Source organism: Nesoenas mayeri (genome assembly GCF_963082525.1).
Source record: "Nesoenas mayeri genome assembly, chromosome: Z".
Lineage (NCBI taxonomy): Eukaryota > Metazoa > Chordata > Aves > Columbiformes > Columbidae > Nesoenas > Nesoenas mayeri.
Window position 1 is genome coordinate 62,349,198 of NC_137542.1, and position 16,191 is coordinate 62,365,388.

The following is a 16,191-nucleotide window of genomic DNA, read 5'->3' on the forward strand; positions in this document are numbered from 1 at the left end:
ATCTAGTAATTTGATGTCACTGGAGTAATTATTTTAAAAATACAATTTAAAGATAAGCTACATAAAAGTAACCATAATCCTATCATGTATTTATGCATGCAAAATGGCCCTGGAGTAAAAAAATACCTGGCCATTAGGAGTTATGTAAGATTTCACTAGACTGCGTTATTGGACAAAAATATAAGATAATTTCATGCTTGTCAGAGATCAGTAATTGAAGTGAAAGAATTTACTCTGTTTAAAAATATGGTGCCTGTATTCTTCAAGTGGTATTGATACTATTACTTGAAAAGGGGCATAAATTTAAATATTTGGGTATGTGTTCTATTGTAAACAGCTGTATTTACTTCTGATTGTATAGGAAAACTGAAAATGTTGTCCCTGAGAATATGACATTATCTTTTAGGGAGGAAAATATCTGAACTTCACTGATGTACTTTGAAAGTATTAGTAAATTGTACAGACTTGAAGTTGAGGTTGTGGAGCTTCCTCAGTTCAGTTGCATTCTGAAACTGCCTTAAGTCTTCACGCTGAAGATGGTTACTGGTGGATGATTAATTTGTTTCTAAAAAACTGATACCAGAGTTTGTGTGTATTAAGAGAAAGAAACACTAGGTGGAAAGTTGAAAGTAAAATCTGAGGGGGAAGTTTATGCAGAGGTGTTTGCTCAGTCACATCCTCTATCTGTTGTTCTAATTCCAGTCACATAGTGGTTGAGTTTTGAGGGGATGAGAAGCCTTTCTGCCTTTTCCCTTCAGAATTTGCCCTTCATTCATTGTGATATGTATGAAAGTAAATGCACCTTCCAAAGCCACCTCTGAACAGACACTCAGTTCTGACATAGTTTTCTTCAGCTTTCATCAATGTAGTGCTTACACTTGTAAATGTTTATTAGTTGATCTTTACAGATATTCATTTAAGGTGATGGATATCACTGGCCTGGGCTTTCCGGTTCAGAAACTGGTGCTCAGAGAGGAAGATCAAGTGTTTTATGTCCTGGCTAACTTCTGAAGTTTTTCAACAAGATTCTTACAGCCTTGTGTTTTCCATATACTCTCCCATTTCTGTAACACTTTGTGGGTTTAAATCTCAGTTCTTGCCAGTTTCTCATAGTACTGAAATTGTTCACTAAGTCTCAAGATCAGCCCCTCGATGTTAAATGTGATGGTCAGGAAAACGTAGCAACCTGTAAGAGTTTTGTTGGGAAGGCAAGATAAAAGCCTGTTCTCATTGCTTAGCTGCTTAGAGTCTTTAACAGCCTGCTGTTTGCAGTTGTCTCTTTCATTTAGGGGCTATGGGTAGGGCAAGAGAAGACGGACACTCGCCAGTTGAAACAGATAAACAGATATATCTAACAGATATACTATGAAGTTCAGTAGCTCATGGTGCGTTGACCAGACAGATAGACTTTTCATGCTGATCGTTTGGCTTTCTCAGCCTCTAAGTTCTGTTTGTGTAGTGCTACTTTTCATGTAATTTCTAGCCTTTCCTTAAAACCTTTTTAAAGAATTCAGATTCACTTTTCTGCAGTTTTCTGCATATTTCTTACTTTTGCACTTTTGATCTCATGATTATGGATTTCCTTATCAGCAGAATCTTCTGGGAATTTGTTTGTACACTGAATGTCTTCTATTCATGCTACTTTTTTCAGTATAGAATGGACCGAAACATCCTTGGGATTTCTCTTACTGCTTGTGGCAGTGTGACTATTAAAAAAGTGGCAACATCCTTCTGCTCCATATACCTGTACTTTTAGTATTTGACTGATAAAATTGTTAGGCAATATTTTTTTGTGATTTTAACAAGAGAAAGAGAAGTCAATCTCTCACTATACTTTCACACTACGCAGTGGGCTTTGGGGCACCCTTGAGTTCTGATGCAATGAATAGAAAGAGACTTCTCTTTGGGACAGCATAATTATTTTAACTGTAACTCTTAAAAAACCTCTGATAATTTAATGGGTAACTGTAGGGTTAAAATATTGAAAACATTTTTATAATGGAAAGTGAGGCAAATACAACGACCTTAAAGCTACTATTTCTCATCACCAGATATGTTATTTTTAGGCTCTGTTATCTGATACCCGTTACTGCAATTTGTTTATGAACTTGAATGTGTCCTTAGATGTTTCTTGTTCACTAAAATTCCAACTAGAAAGCCGATGTTCTAGCTGAGTGAAAAGTGCAATATTTAGTTGTTATTCTATCTGTTCTTCACTTACAACATTCACAAACTGTTGTTTTGTACTTAACAGGTCACTACCCAAGTCTCTGTGCCAACAAAAACACATGAACTGCTTCATCGAATGAGTGGAAAAGGATTAGCAGCTCATTATCACTTCTCAAGACAACCAGGCATTTTTGGTGATCGTATGGTGTCTGTGCAAGTGACAGTAACAAATACAACTGATCAGAAGATAGAGAATATTCACATCAAGGAGAAGAAATTGCCTCCAGGCATGAGGATGCATGAGTTTAATCCAATAGGTAATTTTATCCTATCTTGAAAAATACGGAATCTTAATCTCTTGCAAAATTTAAAATATAGGAAAGTGGTTTTACGTAGTCATGCATATACTAATATACATATGTATCTATACACACATATGCATGTGTACATATGCATACACACACACTCGTGCATCTATCTTTTCTTAGGTAATCTGTTTTTAACAAAAATTTAAATCAGCTTTTCCCTACCTGTATTTGACTTTGAAAATAACTCCTTAGATCAGAACTTCCGTGCCTGAAAGCAACCTGCAATTCCAGTTGATACAATAAAATTTTTCTGTCTCCCCACAAGCCTTGACTCTTACAACCTAGTCCCAAAATGTCTATAACAGGCTGCTATTAAGAATGAAGTTTTGATCTAGATATTTACAAATACTGTCTTTCCAAGTTTTAAAAAACATTTGTAGATGTGTTATATATTTTGGTGGCTCAAAGCACTCTCATTTTCTCCCTTGTGAGCTTTTGGCAGTGGAGTGGAAGTGTATGTTTTAGTCTAGTTTGTATCTACCATACTTCCACAAAGCACAGCTTCTTAGACTAGGTAGAAAGTGATGCTGTAATCAGCCATAACATAAATAATTTTACTTCCTACCCTCTGATCGGGATTTTTTTTTGCCAAATTTTTGTTAGCAGAAAGGAGTAGAAAACCTGAGAAAGAACACAGATGACAGCAATTTTCATTTGAGGGTAGTACCTGTGCATACAACCTGCTTTTCTCAGCAGTTTTTTGTTTTTGTAAATTGTGGTGTAGACAGAAGGAGCAAGAGTTGAAATTTTAAAACAATTTGCATTTTGTAATGGTGCGTACTTGATCAAGACAGTTATTAGGAAAGATAATAATTTTTGTGTTAAGTGAAAACACAAAGTAAGAAGTCCAGCACAGAGTTTGGATTTCAAGTTAGTTTGGACCATCAGCATAATTTTATATCACTTCCTTCAAACATTTAAAGAGATAAAGTCACAAAGGCTTACAAGTAGAAAACTACTAATACTATAAATCAGATCAGGAGATAGTGTACTCACAATAACAGTCAGTGAACAGTAGCATTCAGTTCTGTCACATAAAAACTATGGAAAAATCTGGAATTAATAAGTTAGCCAGTTCTGGTTTCTTGAGGCCCACGAGACAATCCTATGCTTTAAAGTATTTATTTCCCCAAGAAAGACACTGTCGTGTCTGTCCTGTGAAGCTGTTAGTTTCTTCTGCAGAAAATAAGCTATATATAATCTGTATTTCCTTCCAACAATCTTGTTTTTCTTACTTGGATGCAAATTTTCTGTATTCTTGGTCATGTAATCTATCACTTTATATGCCTTGTTCTTCTTAGTATCTTTTGTGTTTCCAGAATTTGGAAAACACATCCTATAATTTGCCTGGCAGAACCAACAGAATTGTCAGTGTAGACAGGTATTCCTACTGGAGTATAAGTCTAGTTTTGCCTGCATCACTGCAATTACTGTTGGCAGTTGTCCTGATTTTGCCAGCAGAAATGGGCCAAAGTATTTCACCTAAGTCCCCGTGCACAGTATTTTCTTGTTGGCTAGGTGCCTTTGAAACCCCATTTGGAAACATTAAGCTTGAAGACTTTGGTAAAGTTTAGTTTAAAGTTGAGCTGGAGCCTGTAATCTTTCGATGCTTTACACAGAATTCATGAAATACTTCATTTTCTATTAATACCCTAGTGTTAGTTTAGTCTTTGCCTAACTGCATCACCTCTATGTTTTCCATATTTGGTAGAAATTTTGTTTTCTTTTGACATGGCGCAGCTGCCTACTCTTCAATTCCTGAAAAGCATCAGGTACATTCATGGATAAACTAGAAATTAGACATTTTTCTGCCTGCCCAATCATTTTTATTTGCATTCCTCTCTAAGTTCTAGGTTTTCTTTCTAGTGATCTTGAGAAGTCACACTCCGCTCCAATGCTTGTTTTTAATACTGCTACTTATGTAAAGAAAGAGCTTTTCTTCCTCCCAAAACAAAACCTTCTGTCTATAATATTGAGGAAACAGTATAGCAAAGAAACTAAGAATAAAAATGTCTCCTGATACCTTAGTTTGAAAAGTGCATCAGTCTGCACTACTTGTAAAGCACAAAATTATCTGCCATTTTAGGTTCATAATCCTTCTTTTCCCTTCCATAATTAAAGCAAGTGGAATATTGAGAAATAAGTAAACTATACTAATTATGAAATATTTTAAGTTTTGCTCTTTTTCCATTACTGTGTGTAGTGAGGTAAATTTTATCAATATTTGTTGTGTTTTACTATTGATTAACTAAATTTGCAAACTGGTATTATTAAAAATGAAATCTCAGTGCTGGATCTGTACACAAGTAAAAGGATGTAGCTTCAATATTTTTTTCCGTAAATAATTTTCCTAACTTTTCTGATACAAATCCTTATTTTGTTGGCAGTGGGGCTTCAAGATTGAAATGGCAACAATTCATGTGCAGTAACTGTGCGGAGGGGGAATCCCAGACACTTAAACCTGCAAGTGTAGCATTTGGGTGATGCCTGCTTGAAGTAAAACTACGAGTATTGTCTCTTTTTATGGAGCTTGCTTTTTTTTCAATGTAGGTTTTCTAATTATGTGAAATTTGGCCTTTTATTGTTTTGCATGTGTACTTCACTTGTTCAAAATGTTTTCATGCAGAGTGCCTTGAGCCTGCAGGATCCATCACCGTTTCAATGGGTATTGACTTCTGTGATTCTACTCAGATGGCCAGTTTCCAGTTATGGTGAGTTCTTGGGGAGAAAAGGTAATTTTTTGCTCTTGGAAGGTAAAAGTACTGTATTGGGAGTTTACTTGGCAGTACCAGACTTGCTGTATTAAATATTTAAAGAATTTGACAACTGTTCACAACAGGATGTATATCCAAGATGTTTATAGAGAGAAAAAACATAATTAGTGTTCGGGTTTACTATTACAAAGATTATCAGTTTTCTTCCGTCTTCCAAATTTTTTTAGCACTTGCTTCTAAAAACATGGTTTTGATAGTAAGCTCAGATCTAGGCTTGAAATTGTATATGTAAATTCAGAAACTCTTGGAGCAGTTGTTTTGGGAAGATCCTGTTTCCATTTGGTGTAAATGATGCCAAGCAGAAGCATTAACTCCTCTTCTGATTTAGAACTACTTCTCTGTTCTTGAGCTTTGTTTTTATTTTCCCCCTCTTCTTGGGATTCTTCTTAATAACACCACCTTGAAGGAAGCAGTAAGGTCTGACTGGAGCGAAATGCTGGAGCATTTTGACTGTGTTTTTGCTTGTAAGAAATTACAAGTAAAAAAAACTGCGTCGTGTGAGGATCTTGACTACCTCAAGTGTTTATTATGGCTGTTCATGATCTATACGACATGACTGTGTGAAACCAACCCAAAATTTTCTGGCCAAAGAAACTTATTCCTCATGCCATGAATTCTTTTAAATGATTAGAGGGTGAATTATAACAAATAACTGTCTGGCCAACTAGATTTTATCTTACATACTTGGCATAACTTCTTACATTCATTGTTACCTCCTTTGTATGAGTTCCTATTACATTATAGGCTATCAGGGAACCTTTTCAGCCAGTAAGAACTCTGTTATAAACCAGCATTTAAAACCAGAGAAAGTATAGTAGCAGTGTCCAAACATTAGGAATGAATGGGTGGGAGAAAGCTAGACACTTTCTTTTAACAGGTATTCAAGTTTATATAGTCTTTGAAACTATGCAAAGTCACTAAATAGATCTGCACAATTCTTTATAGATATATATATATATTCTGAAAAAATGTTTTTTGACATATTTTGTTGAAAAAAGAAGTAGTTCCTATATTGAGCAGACAAAAAGGATAATGAATAGATATTGCCACATTCCAGTTTAGGGGGAGCCCTTTGAGAAAGTTCTGTACCTCTTTTCTTGAATATGGTAGAAATTTTAGTGTACTACTACTAAGCACAGCTTGCACAATTTACAGGTTATTAAAAATAGTGGGAAAATATTAATAACAGAGATGGACACAAGTGACTCCAAAAGAACCACCACTAAAATAAGATTTCTTATTCTAGAAGCAAGGAAGCTTTACTATTGAACCTTTTTTTTTTTCCCACCCTCAAGCCTTTTCCTGTACAATGGATGCTCATGTGTGGTCATTTTAAATATATGAGTACCTCCAGCAAGATGTCTGCAGCACATAGTTCGTGCACATCACGTTGTTGTAGCTGGTCTGTGTGCTGTTTGTTGGAATTTGGAAACAGCTTTGGACTGTTGCCTGATGCTAGGTTTGTTTCGGAAGTGAAGTTCCCTTCTAGGCAATGCAATTTTTTAATGGCTTCAGAATGATAGGCTCTCTTTCCCTAAATATATATACATTTATGTATTTGTTGTTGGGTTTGGTTTGTTTTATCAAGTATGCTCAGTTTATCAAGCAGGCACACTCTTCTTTAACTAGAGCAGATATTTTTCTTTCAAGAGTATATTTTCAGTGTACTAATGATTTGATTCCAAACTTATACCATTTATTGCTAAGAATCTTAGCAGTGATGAGGATAAGCAATGTAGCATAACACATTGATTTTATGCAGATCATCACCTTTATGTTTTGGGAGGTCTACTGTATTAGTGATATATAAAAACTGATTACTTTCTCCAACATTGCCTAGTAATTGTTTATTATTTTCCTATTAGACAAACAAGACAGATCAATATTCCTGAACACCTACCAGACCATGAGTAACATCACTGTAAATAGATTTGCTTCAGACCTCAGTGGTGTATTCATTTTAATGATTTGGACAATGTGAGTCCAATGACAAATCTCAAGCTAAGTTTAAAATTAAATTAAGAATAGGAATTGCTTACTTTGTTCCTTTGTTAATTGATATGGCCTTATCTCTTCGACACTAGTTCTTACAAAATAGTATAAAACTAGGTAAAATATTGTTTGCATTAAATTTGCTATTTTACTATTAAAACAGGTATTGTTCAAAATACTACTGATGTTCAGTACTGGTGAAGAAATTGTGCAGTGTGATGTTTTGGGGGTGATATCTCAGACAACTCAGCTGCAGCCTTTTTAACTTGTCATACTTCTTAAAAAGCTTTTATCCAAAAGGAAGAATGACTTGTAGAAGTTTGTCAAAATGTGCTTGAAACACACTGCACCCAAAAGTGTCGATATTCTTGTATTTCCTGATAACATATCTTTATTAAAGACACTGTCAGTTATTTTGCATTTTTGTTAGAAGCATGTTCAGCAGTAAAGTGTTCCTGATCATAATCATTTTCTTTACGTTGTTCTAAGAGGACCACTTTGTCTTGCATCAAATGTAATTGATCCTGAAGGAGTGTAATCACAATTACTCACTTTCTTAATTGGCCTGCCCAAAATCAGAAAATGGAAACCGATCGGCAGTGTTTAAATCAATAGCTTTGTAGTAAAGCTTGTGGGGGTAGGGAGATAGTGGTAATGGGTAGATCAATTGGTCTTAGATGCCAATCATGGACTGTGTGTTTTGCATAGCAAACACTACCTTTCTGCTTAGGGATGTGCTGTTGTACTGGTGGTTCAATAAATACAAACTGTATAAAGAAAAAAAAACGCAGCATGAGTAATAAAATAGTTAGATCACTTTATTAATTTGTATATACAAATCAAGGACAATGAAGGAGAAACTGCATTATGGAGAGAGGTTCAAAGGGCTGAGCCTTGAAAGACCTCTGTCATAAATACTATTTTTATTAAGCAAAGCTTACCAAGATCACACATCTAATTAAAAAGAGGTTAAATGCCTCAACTTGAAGACTGTGTCTAATGTGTTTATTTAGAACGTGTATTAGGATGCTCACTCCGTGTGCTTGTGAGGAGAACATCTCTTCACTGCCATTTTTTTTGTGACATCTCCTTGCAGAGGCTCTCTACTTCAGCCACACTGGTGTTCTGCACGTTAATGCCTCTCAAGCAGAAAGTTAAAGACAAATAAATGGAGGAACTTCGTATTTTAAAAGATTTTTGTGAGCATTACTCTTCCCTTTTGGGTTACTTTGTTCAGATTCTGCAAGCAGGATATACACAACTTAGAAGTATAAAGCAATTTGGTTTTGGCTAACTCACAGGCAAGGTAGTCTGTTATGTTGCTGAATCGCAGTTAGGCATTAGTGTATTCACCATCCCAATAAGAGACCTCAGTCTTTGCTGAGCAGGTAGGCACCAGCGAGCAGAGGAAAGATTGGAACACATCCTTGGTGTTACAGACTGACTACAGTACTCTACTGACTGTAGAATTTTTTTTTCTTTCCTTGTCAGATTTTATATATTTCCACGTCGATGTGTTTTATCTTGAGTTCTTGAGCTCGTAGTAATCACCATCTCAACAATCCTACCACTCTCTCTTATTTTATCTTTATTATCTTGCATGTCTTTACTTTTCAGATGTTCTTAGGTGTTTCTTTCAGCTTACCAGTTTCCTTTGATGTCTGAACAAAGATTTGGGAGCTTTGCTGTGTCAGAATTTGGCCTTGGATCTTTGGATTGAAGACATTTGAACCCCTAGAGAGGAAAGGCAAGGAAGATTACAGAGGCAGATTGCTACAGCGTATGCATACCCTTATCCTGTTTTGTGTGCATGTATTTAGCATTTCAGATTCCTTTCTGCGTTTGTAAAATCCAGTAGGCAAATATCCAGTTTCTTGTAGGTATCTGGTGAGTGAGTAAAGGTGAAGGGACAGTGTCCTCTTTGCAATGCTGAGAGCTGGAGAAGGAAGCTTGTCTTTACCTCTTCTTCCTTATTGTTTTCATCTGTCTTTCCAAATTCTCTTAGCTGTTCCCAAAGCCCTGAAAGAACCACAGTTTTGAAGGTAAAATGAATTTAATGGAGAACCTGTTTTCTTCTCCTGATTCTTTTGAAAATTATCCAGAATGTTGTTTACTTCTCTTTGAAACAACTTGTCATAGGGAATGTGTCCATGCCATGCATCTCTTCCCCTAGTTTTCTAATGTTTTAAGTGCAAAGAGTATAGAATCTTAGAATCATTGTGGTTGGAAAAGACTTTTAAGATCATAGAGTCCAGCCACTAACCTAACAGTGTGAAGTCTACCTCTAAACCACGTCCCTGAAAACCTCATCTACATGTCTTTTAAACACCTCCAGTGATGGTGATTCAACCACTTCCCTGGGCAGCCTGTTTCAATGCCTGACAAACCTTTATGTGCAGTTTTTTCTAATACCCAGTCTAAACCTCAGAGTTCCCAAGAAAAGGGAGAAATGGAATGAAAGCAACAACTTCTGTGCCTCCCATTCTTGCTCAGAATAATGAGATCACGGTAACAGTGTGACAGACATCTTTACAAGAATGGCTAGTTACCTGATACTGGCATTTGCTATGTCCCAGTGTTATTAGAAGAGCTGGGACCCTGTACATACTCTTCTACTGTTGTTATGCTGATAGAAATGAAAGCTGTCTCTTCACATTGTCTGCCCTGGACTGTGCAATGAGAGCATTTTGTTTATTACTCCAGAAGAGGCTGATGTAGCAGTAAGAATCTAGCATTCTCTTAAATAAATTCTGTGAATGAGATTTCAAAACCTTATTCAGTCTGCTGTCTACAGGTTCTGTCTTATTCTAAAAGCTTTTGCTCTAAATTTTGTTTTCCAAGGAAGAGATTTTTTTCAGCAGGAAAGTCTCTTGCCTCACTCTGCACTGGTGTAGGAATCTTCCTAAGCAGAACTTTTGTCTGCAAAGAGGAGTAAAGGAAGAGCATCAATTGGGTAGCAGTCAGTATTTGTATTGAGTGCAAGCATGCATTCAGGTGTAGATGCTTGCACAAAAGCATCTGATTAAAATTAAGTAGGAGGGTATGTTATGGAATATATTAAAAGCTGATGTTAGAGATGCAGGACTGTCTTCACATCACTGTCACTTGCATTTTCACTTGTTTCTTGCTGTTTCCTTCCCTAGTGCTTTGTCAGCAGATCACCAAGTTGTTTACAGATGTTGACTATTAAGACAAGCAATCTGCTACACTTCTCTTTACTTCATTACTCTAAAATAGTCAGTTGGCCCAGTTCGAGAAAGCAATTATGTTGAGATAGCTAAGTGACCTGGAAAAAGCAAGGCTGGGCACGAACAACTACTCTAATTTCTTCTGTTGCCCTGCCCTTTTTTCTTATAAAAGCAGGATGTCATATTTTCCTTTCTTCAGCAAGACTATGAGCAAAGCCTTCTAGACTTCTGCATTCCATGTTTTGCAGGAACTTAGTGTGTTGCTCTTCCTCTTCCATTCTTTTTTTTTATCATCTATGAAGATTTTTTTGAATACAAGACAAAGATAGTGAGCTGGTTTGGAATAGATGTATTTTGGGTCAAAAATAGGATATTATAAATGGCAACAAGAATATTCTCCAGCCTCTTATTAGAATAATAATTTTTTAAAACTTTGAAACTTAATACTTTAAAGATTACCATTGTGGAATCTTATAAGAACTCATTCACAGGTGTTCATGTTATTTGTATTAGTTTTAAGGAAGTTGTTGCCATCATTGTCCTCAAGTCTTTTGTTATGGCAGAGAACTTCTTTCCCAGGAACCCTCTGGAGCCAATCCTTTAAAAAAAATGAGGGAAGAGAGAAGCAATAAGGAAAATGGACACTGGTTTGAAATGACAAGTGTTAGCTGCTCCCACTGCAGCCATTGGAAGAAAAGTTAAAACTGTGCATCTTCTAAAGGGATGAATGTTAGTCTTGCAGTGTCATTAATCATGGAGATGAGAAGTCTCCTTATTTTCCTGTGGGAGCATTATCATCTCTCATTTGTTCATCTTAACTGGTTACACCAGAAGGTAAATTCCTGTGATCCTTGGAATTAGATCAAGAAAGTGGTGTGTGTCTTTTAAAAATACAATATGTACAGTTTAACATTTATTAAGGCAACAGCAAGGGCAATGATGTCTAACATTATTTGCCCCTAAGCTCATGATTAAATACAAAACAGATTTGCAGACTACTGGCAAGGTACTGTTCTTGGACATCCCTATTTGTTTGATTCTTTTAGAGCTTCCTTCTGCAGACTTCTCATTAAGCATGTGTGTTTGCATTAATGACGTAACTTATCAATTGCACTCACTAACACCAGAAAATGCTATCTGCAGTTTTAGAAATCTAAAACCAGTTATGTTTTGTTGGCTTGAGAAATTTTCTTTTTTTTTTTCTAATAAGCTTCTTCACCTTGGTTTTCCAAGAAAGTTAGAACAACACCACCTGAGAAATGCTTCAGTGCAGCATGAACCAATTGTCTGCCAGGTTCTTAAACATTAATGTTCAAGCTTCAAACCAGTTATACAGTATTTTGTTTAAATATAATTTATACTAATTATAGTATTCAATGCATAAATAAGTAAGCTAACTACACTAGAATTTAGTTTACTAGGTATTGGGGGAAATTATGTAGTTGTAGTGCAAGACTCAATTTTGTTATTCAACTTATACATTAGATAACTGATGAAGTCCCCATCTTAGGAGATACTCGGAGCTGAAATGGACAAGGTCCTGAAAAATGTGAACTAAGTTGGCCCTGGATTGAGCAGGAGGTAGGACTGGGTGATTACCAAGCACTCATTCTTACCTGAGTCGTATGGTTCTATGGAATTATGAAATTACTTTTGTTAGATTAGATATTACAAGATCTGTAATATAAAGATCTAATAAAAAATATTTAAATCAATAAACAAAAGCTGTATATTTGGCCTGTAAACTGTGTGATAAAGAGAAGGGAGGATGATTTTCTCTGGCTAAAAAAATAGACTTACTGAAGTATGCTGAGATTAAAGTACTGCAAAGTAAACCACGTGCTGGCTGAAGTGAAATTAAGAACAATGTGATTTTGAAGAACAACTGGAAATCAGAATTTCTGATTACAGACTGTGAAGAGTTTATGGTTTATCAAATAATATCTATTAGCTTTTTAATCACTAGGGAAGGGAGAGTGGAATGTTTTTTAATAGCAGAGGTACCGAGTGGTCTTCTCAAGCAGTTACAGCCATATAAAACCCGAGCTATAATCCTGCTTTTATTCCTTGTTTTTGTGAAAAGGTTGTTGTAAGCATTTCAAAGCAATCTTGTCATTGATGTTTTAAGTGGAGTTTATGTACAAATGGCATATTCAGTCAATGTAGGACATGAGTCATTGTTCATAAAACTGTTCATCTGTTTTATGCTGAATTATGTAGTGAACATCTTGCCTAAAAAGAAAAGATAACATTGGTTGAACAATCAGATGAACAATACCAGTGAAGGTATTATTAAAAGTTTTAGTCCTATAGTCTAAGTAGTGTATATAAGCTGCGAAATGTTATGAGGCAGTTGATTAAAGACCTGTCCTTCAGCTTGTAAGCTGACAAAATTCTTGATCAGTTTTCAAAAGAAAAATTAAAGAAAAAATTATTACTTTTTTCTTTTACAGTGCACTTTATCAGTCCAACCAGCCAAACAATCCCCGCTCTTTTATCTTGCTAATGACTTTAGAGGTGGATGGTATTTGAAGAAGTATAGGGGGAAAAAAAAAAAAGAGATAATTGTAATCTAACTAATTTTTTAAAGCAGCACTTCATAAATGATTCTTTGTAAAGGAAATACTAGCCAGCTTTGAAGGGATTGTTTCTTTGTATGTTTGCTAAATAGTATTTTTCAACAAATTTAGCATTAATGCTGAATTTTATTTGAAAAGCCCATACATGAGATTACATCCATAAGCATAATTGTAACATATCAGAAGTTAGAAAGTAAAAAAGTACTAGTTCATAAGCATTTGCTTGTGAAATTGGGAAGTTATGGTAAGTATTAAAATTTGAGGTAATGGAACCATAAAATGCCTGTTTTCATGTGGCTTATCTTGCATCTTTAGGGGGGCGACATATATGTTTTCTGTATTAGTGATCTAATGCTGTGTTTTCCATCAGTCTGTCTTATTTCAGAATTCTAAAATTGCAGAGTTCTAAAATATCAGTAACATGTTTGAGGTTGATTTAAATACGGTGGATATTAATTGATGAAATATATTTTCCTTTCTAATGGCTGCATCATTATATTTAAGTAGAATATCTGAGGCATTTTAGCAATCAATGTGTTGACTATTCAGTACATCAGGAAAATAAAAAGTGTTATTTTCTAAAAATTTCTCATGACTCAAAGCATTAACAAAGAATCTGACTGGATGTAGTGATCCTGGATTGCTAGCTGGATCCCTTATGGCATAGTTAGTCAATCAAACATAGCAGAGTGAATGTATCTTCAGTTTCTCTAGACTTGGAGTCCAAGATGATATATTTGGAAACTTAAGAGGATTTAATGAGTAAAGGAGGGCAAGTTCACTCTGTGGTATTTATTTCTTCAGGAGGAATATGTAACATTTGATAGTAGTATGTTACTCCTGATAGTAATTCATTTAACTCTCTGCCAGTATGAAAACTTCCTTAAATGCGGCAATTTTCCAGTGTGCTTTTAAATCAACCAATATACTGTGTGTTTTTGTTTAAATATACAAAAGGTTGAGAAATGGAAGTGACCAAAGATATTTCATTTTTACTCTCAAATTTATTTTTAGGTTTGTTTGGGTTTTTTTTCAGACACTAATAATCCTTTTTGTCTGAAATTATACCTTTCCTAGGTTTAGCCCTATTTTTGAGACAGCTGTTGCTGATGATGGAATTTGTGAGAAATTGTAAAATGTGTAATAATTTGTCCTTTGCAAGCATTTAGTTTGAGCGTGATGCCTTATAGATTACAAAAAAACACATTAATATGAATAAAAATTACTTTTTCAGAAATACAAGAGCATGCATACTATATTAATACTATATTTGTACTGTAGAAAATGGATCAGCTTTACTGATGTAAGAAATTAGCAGGCTTTTGGATTGACAAGGCAGAAATCATGCAGGTAGTTTTAACACTGTTTATATATTCTGTGGTGAATTTGGAGCTGATATGTATATATTAATCTATGTTGAAGCACTTGGTTGATTCTCTGTACTTTCTCTTTTCCCAGCACAAAGGATGATCGTTTCGATGTTAACATTCAACCCCCTGTTGGAGAACTGCTTTTGCCTGTGACTATGTCTGAGAAAGACTTTAAGAAGGAGCAAGGTGAGAAATACTTCAGCAGCTTCAATAAATGTATTTGGATGAAAAGAGGGCTGTGTGCCTTTCAGTTTGCAAGCAGACAGTGCTTCCAGTGTAGCTGTTTGTGTTAGTCTCTGTTAGTATTCAGTCAGATACCAATGATTTAATTCAAAAAATACCTTTAAAATTATATGCAGTGGTATTCAACAGCTTTTCCATGTGCGTTTAAAAGCACAAAGCCCACCATTTCCCCTGAAACAGTCTTTTGGCCCAGAGAGTTTTGGCTTCCTACTAGCAGTAGGAAGCAGTAGTCTTTCCTACTAGCATTAAAGCAGAAAGTTGGAACCCCAGCTCAAGGTAATAAACTAAAAATACATTGATATGGTGTCTGTCTTCACTACTCTTTATTCTAAGGCTACTTTTAAATTAGTGTACCTGTTCCACTGATACTTTGAAGATGATTTAAATATTTTTCCTTTCAGACACTTCATATAAAAAAAAAATATTATTACTGAAATACTGGTTTAGAAAGGTGACATGTTTTATATACTTCTGCATTCTTCTAATGTTGCATCTTTAAGGAATGTAAATTTCTGATGCTACCTCCAACACAAACCTCTTTAAGAGCTTTTAGTGACTTGAATACTTTATACAAAATAATTAGAGAAAATTGTACTTAGCTTTGACCATGTTTTAAATGGAATAGTCTGTACTGCTACCATTAATTTGGTTATGATTCTTGGATATTTTAAAATAAAAATGATTACAATTTGAGTGCATTCAAATATAATAGTGTTTACTCATCTATCTTAATGTATGGGGATTTACGTGTGTAGATCTCTTCACATTGAGATGAGAATATACCCATGGGATCCTGTCTCATTGCTGTGTAAGGCTCAAAAACTCAGTATATCCATCAAGCAGTCAAGAACACTATTGAGTAATGCTATGTATTATTAATTATTGCTTTTGAGCATTTCTTGCTTTTGTGTTTTTGAATGATTAAGAAAGTAGCTTAAATATTCCCTAGATCATTTTCAGTTAATCATATGGCTACAGTGAAAAGTTAGGATTGTGCTTTGTTTTCTTAACCAATTGATACTTATTTGCTGTTCTTACCCTTTGCTGGCTAAAGCCTGCCTCTCTGCTTTATACCTGCTCAGCAAACCAAGGTGAGTGATTGAACGAGGCTGTGGCACATTTGTTTTAAACTGTTCCCTTCTAAAAAATGTAGCTGAGGTTGTAGTGAACGAAAGGCAGGTTACTATGCTTCGTTTCCCGCCCCCCCCCCCTTTTTATATTTGCTTGCTTTGTGATATTTTGATAGAGTTCTTGTATGTTTTACTGTGACTGAGGGCTTTTTTTCCTTCTGACTGGCCATACAGAACCACAAGCACATAGAAGAAGTGTACTTGGAGAATAGCTGTGGTCCTCTGTGGAGTTGTTGCCAAAATTCCTTTTTCTTCTGCCATTTTACTTCTATGGTTGTTGATTATTTGTCTGAATAAATCTGGCAGCTGTTTGCTATGTTTAATAGAGCAGAAAGGCTACTCTGAATAAAGCTATTTGAAAATTTGTTTATATGAAGT

At 35.3% G+C, this 16,191-nt stretch overlaps 1 protein-coding gene across 1 annotated transcript in view; it reads left to right on the forward strand.

The window, feature by feature from the left end:
- The window catches only part of AP3B1 (adaptor related protein complex 3 subunit beta 1), a 153,965-nt gene that overhangs the window by 120,963 nt on the left and 16,811 nt on the right, over positions 1-16,191 (forward strand). The window contains exons 23-25 of the mRNA XM_080362158.1: positions 2,255-2,486; positions 5,164-5,248; positions 14,529-14,626. Coding sequence (XP_080218284.1) covers positions 2,255-2,486; positions 5,164-5,248; positions 14,529-14,626 — 415 coding nt within the window. The remainder of the gene's footprint in view (positions 1-2,254; positions 2,487-5,163; positions 5,249-14,528; positions 14,627-16,191) is intronic.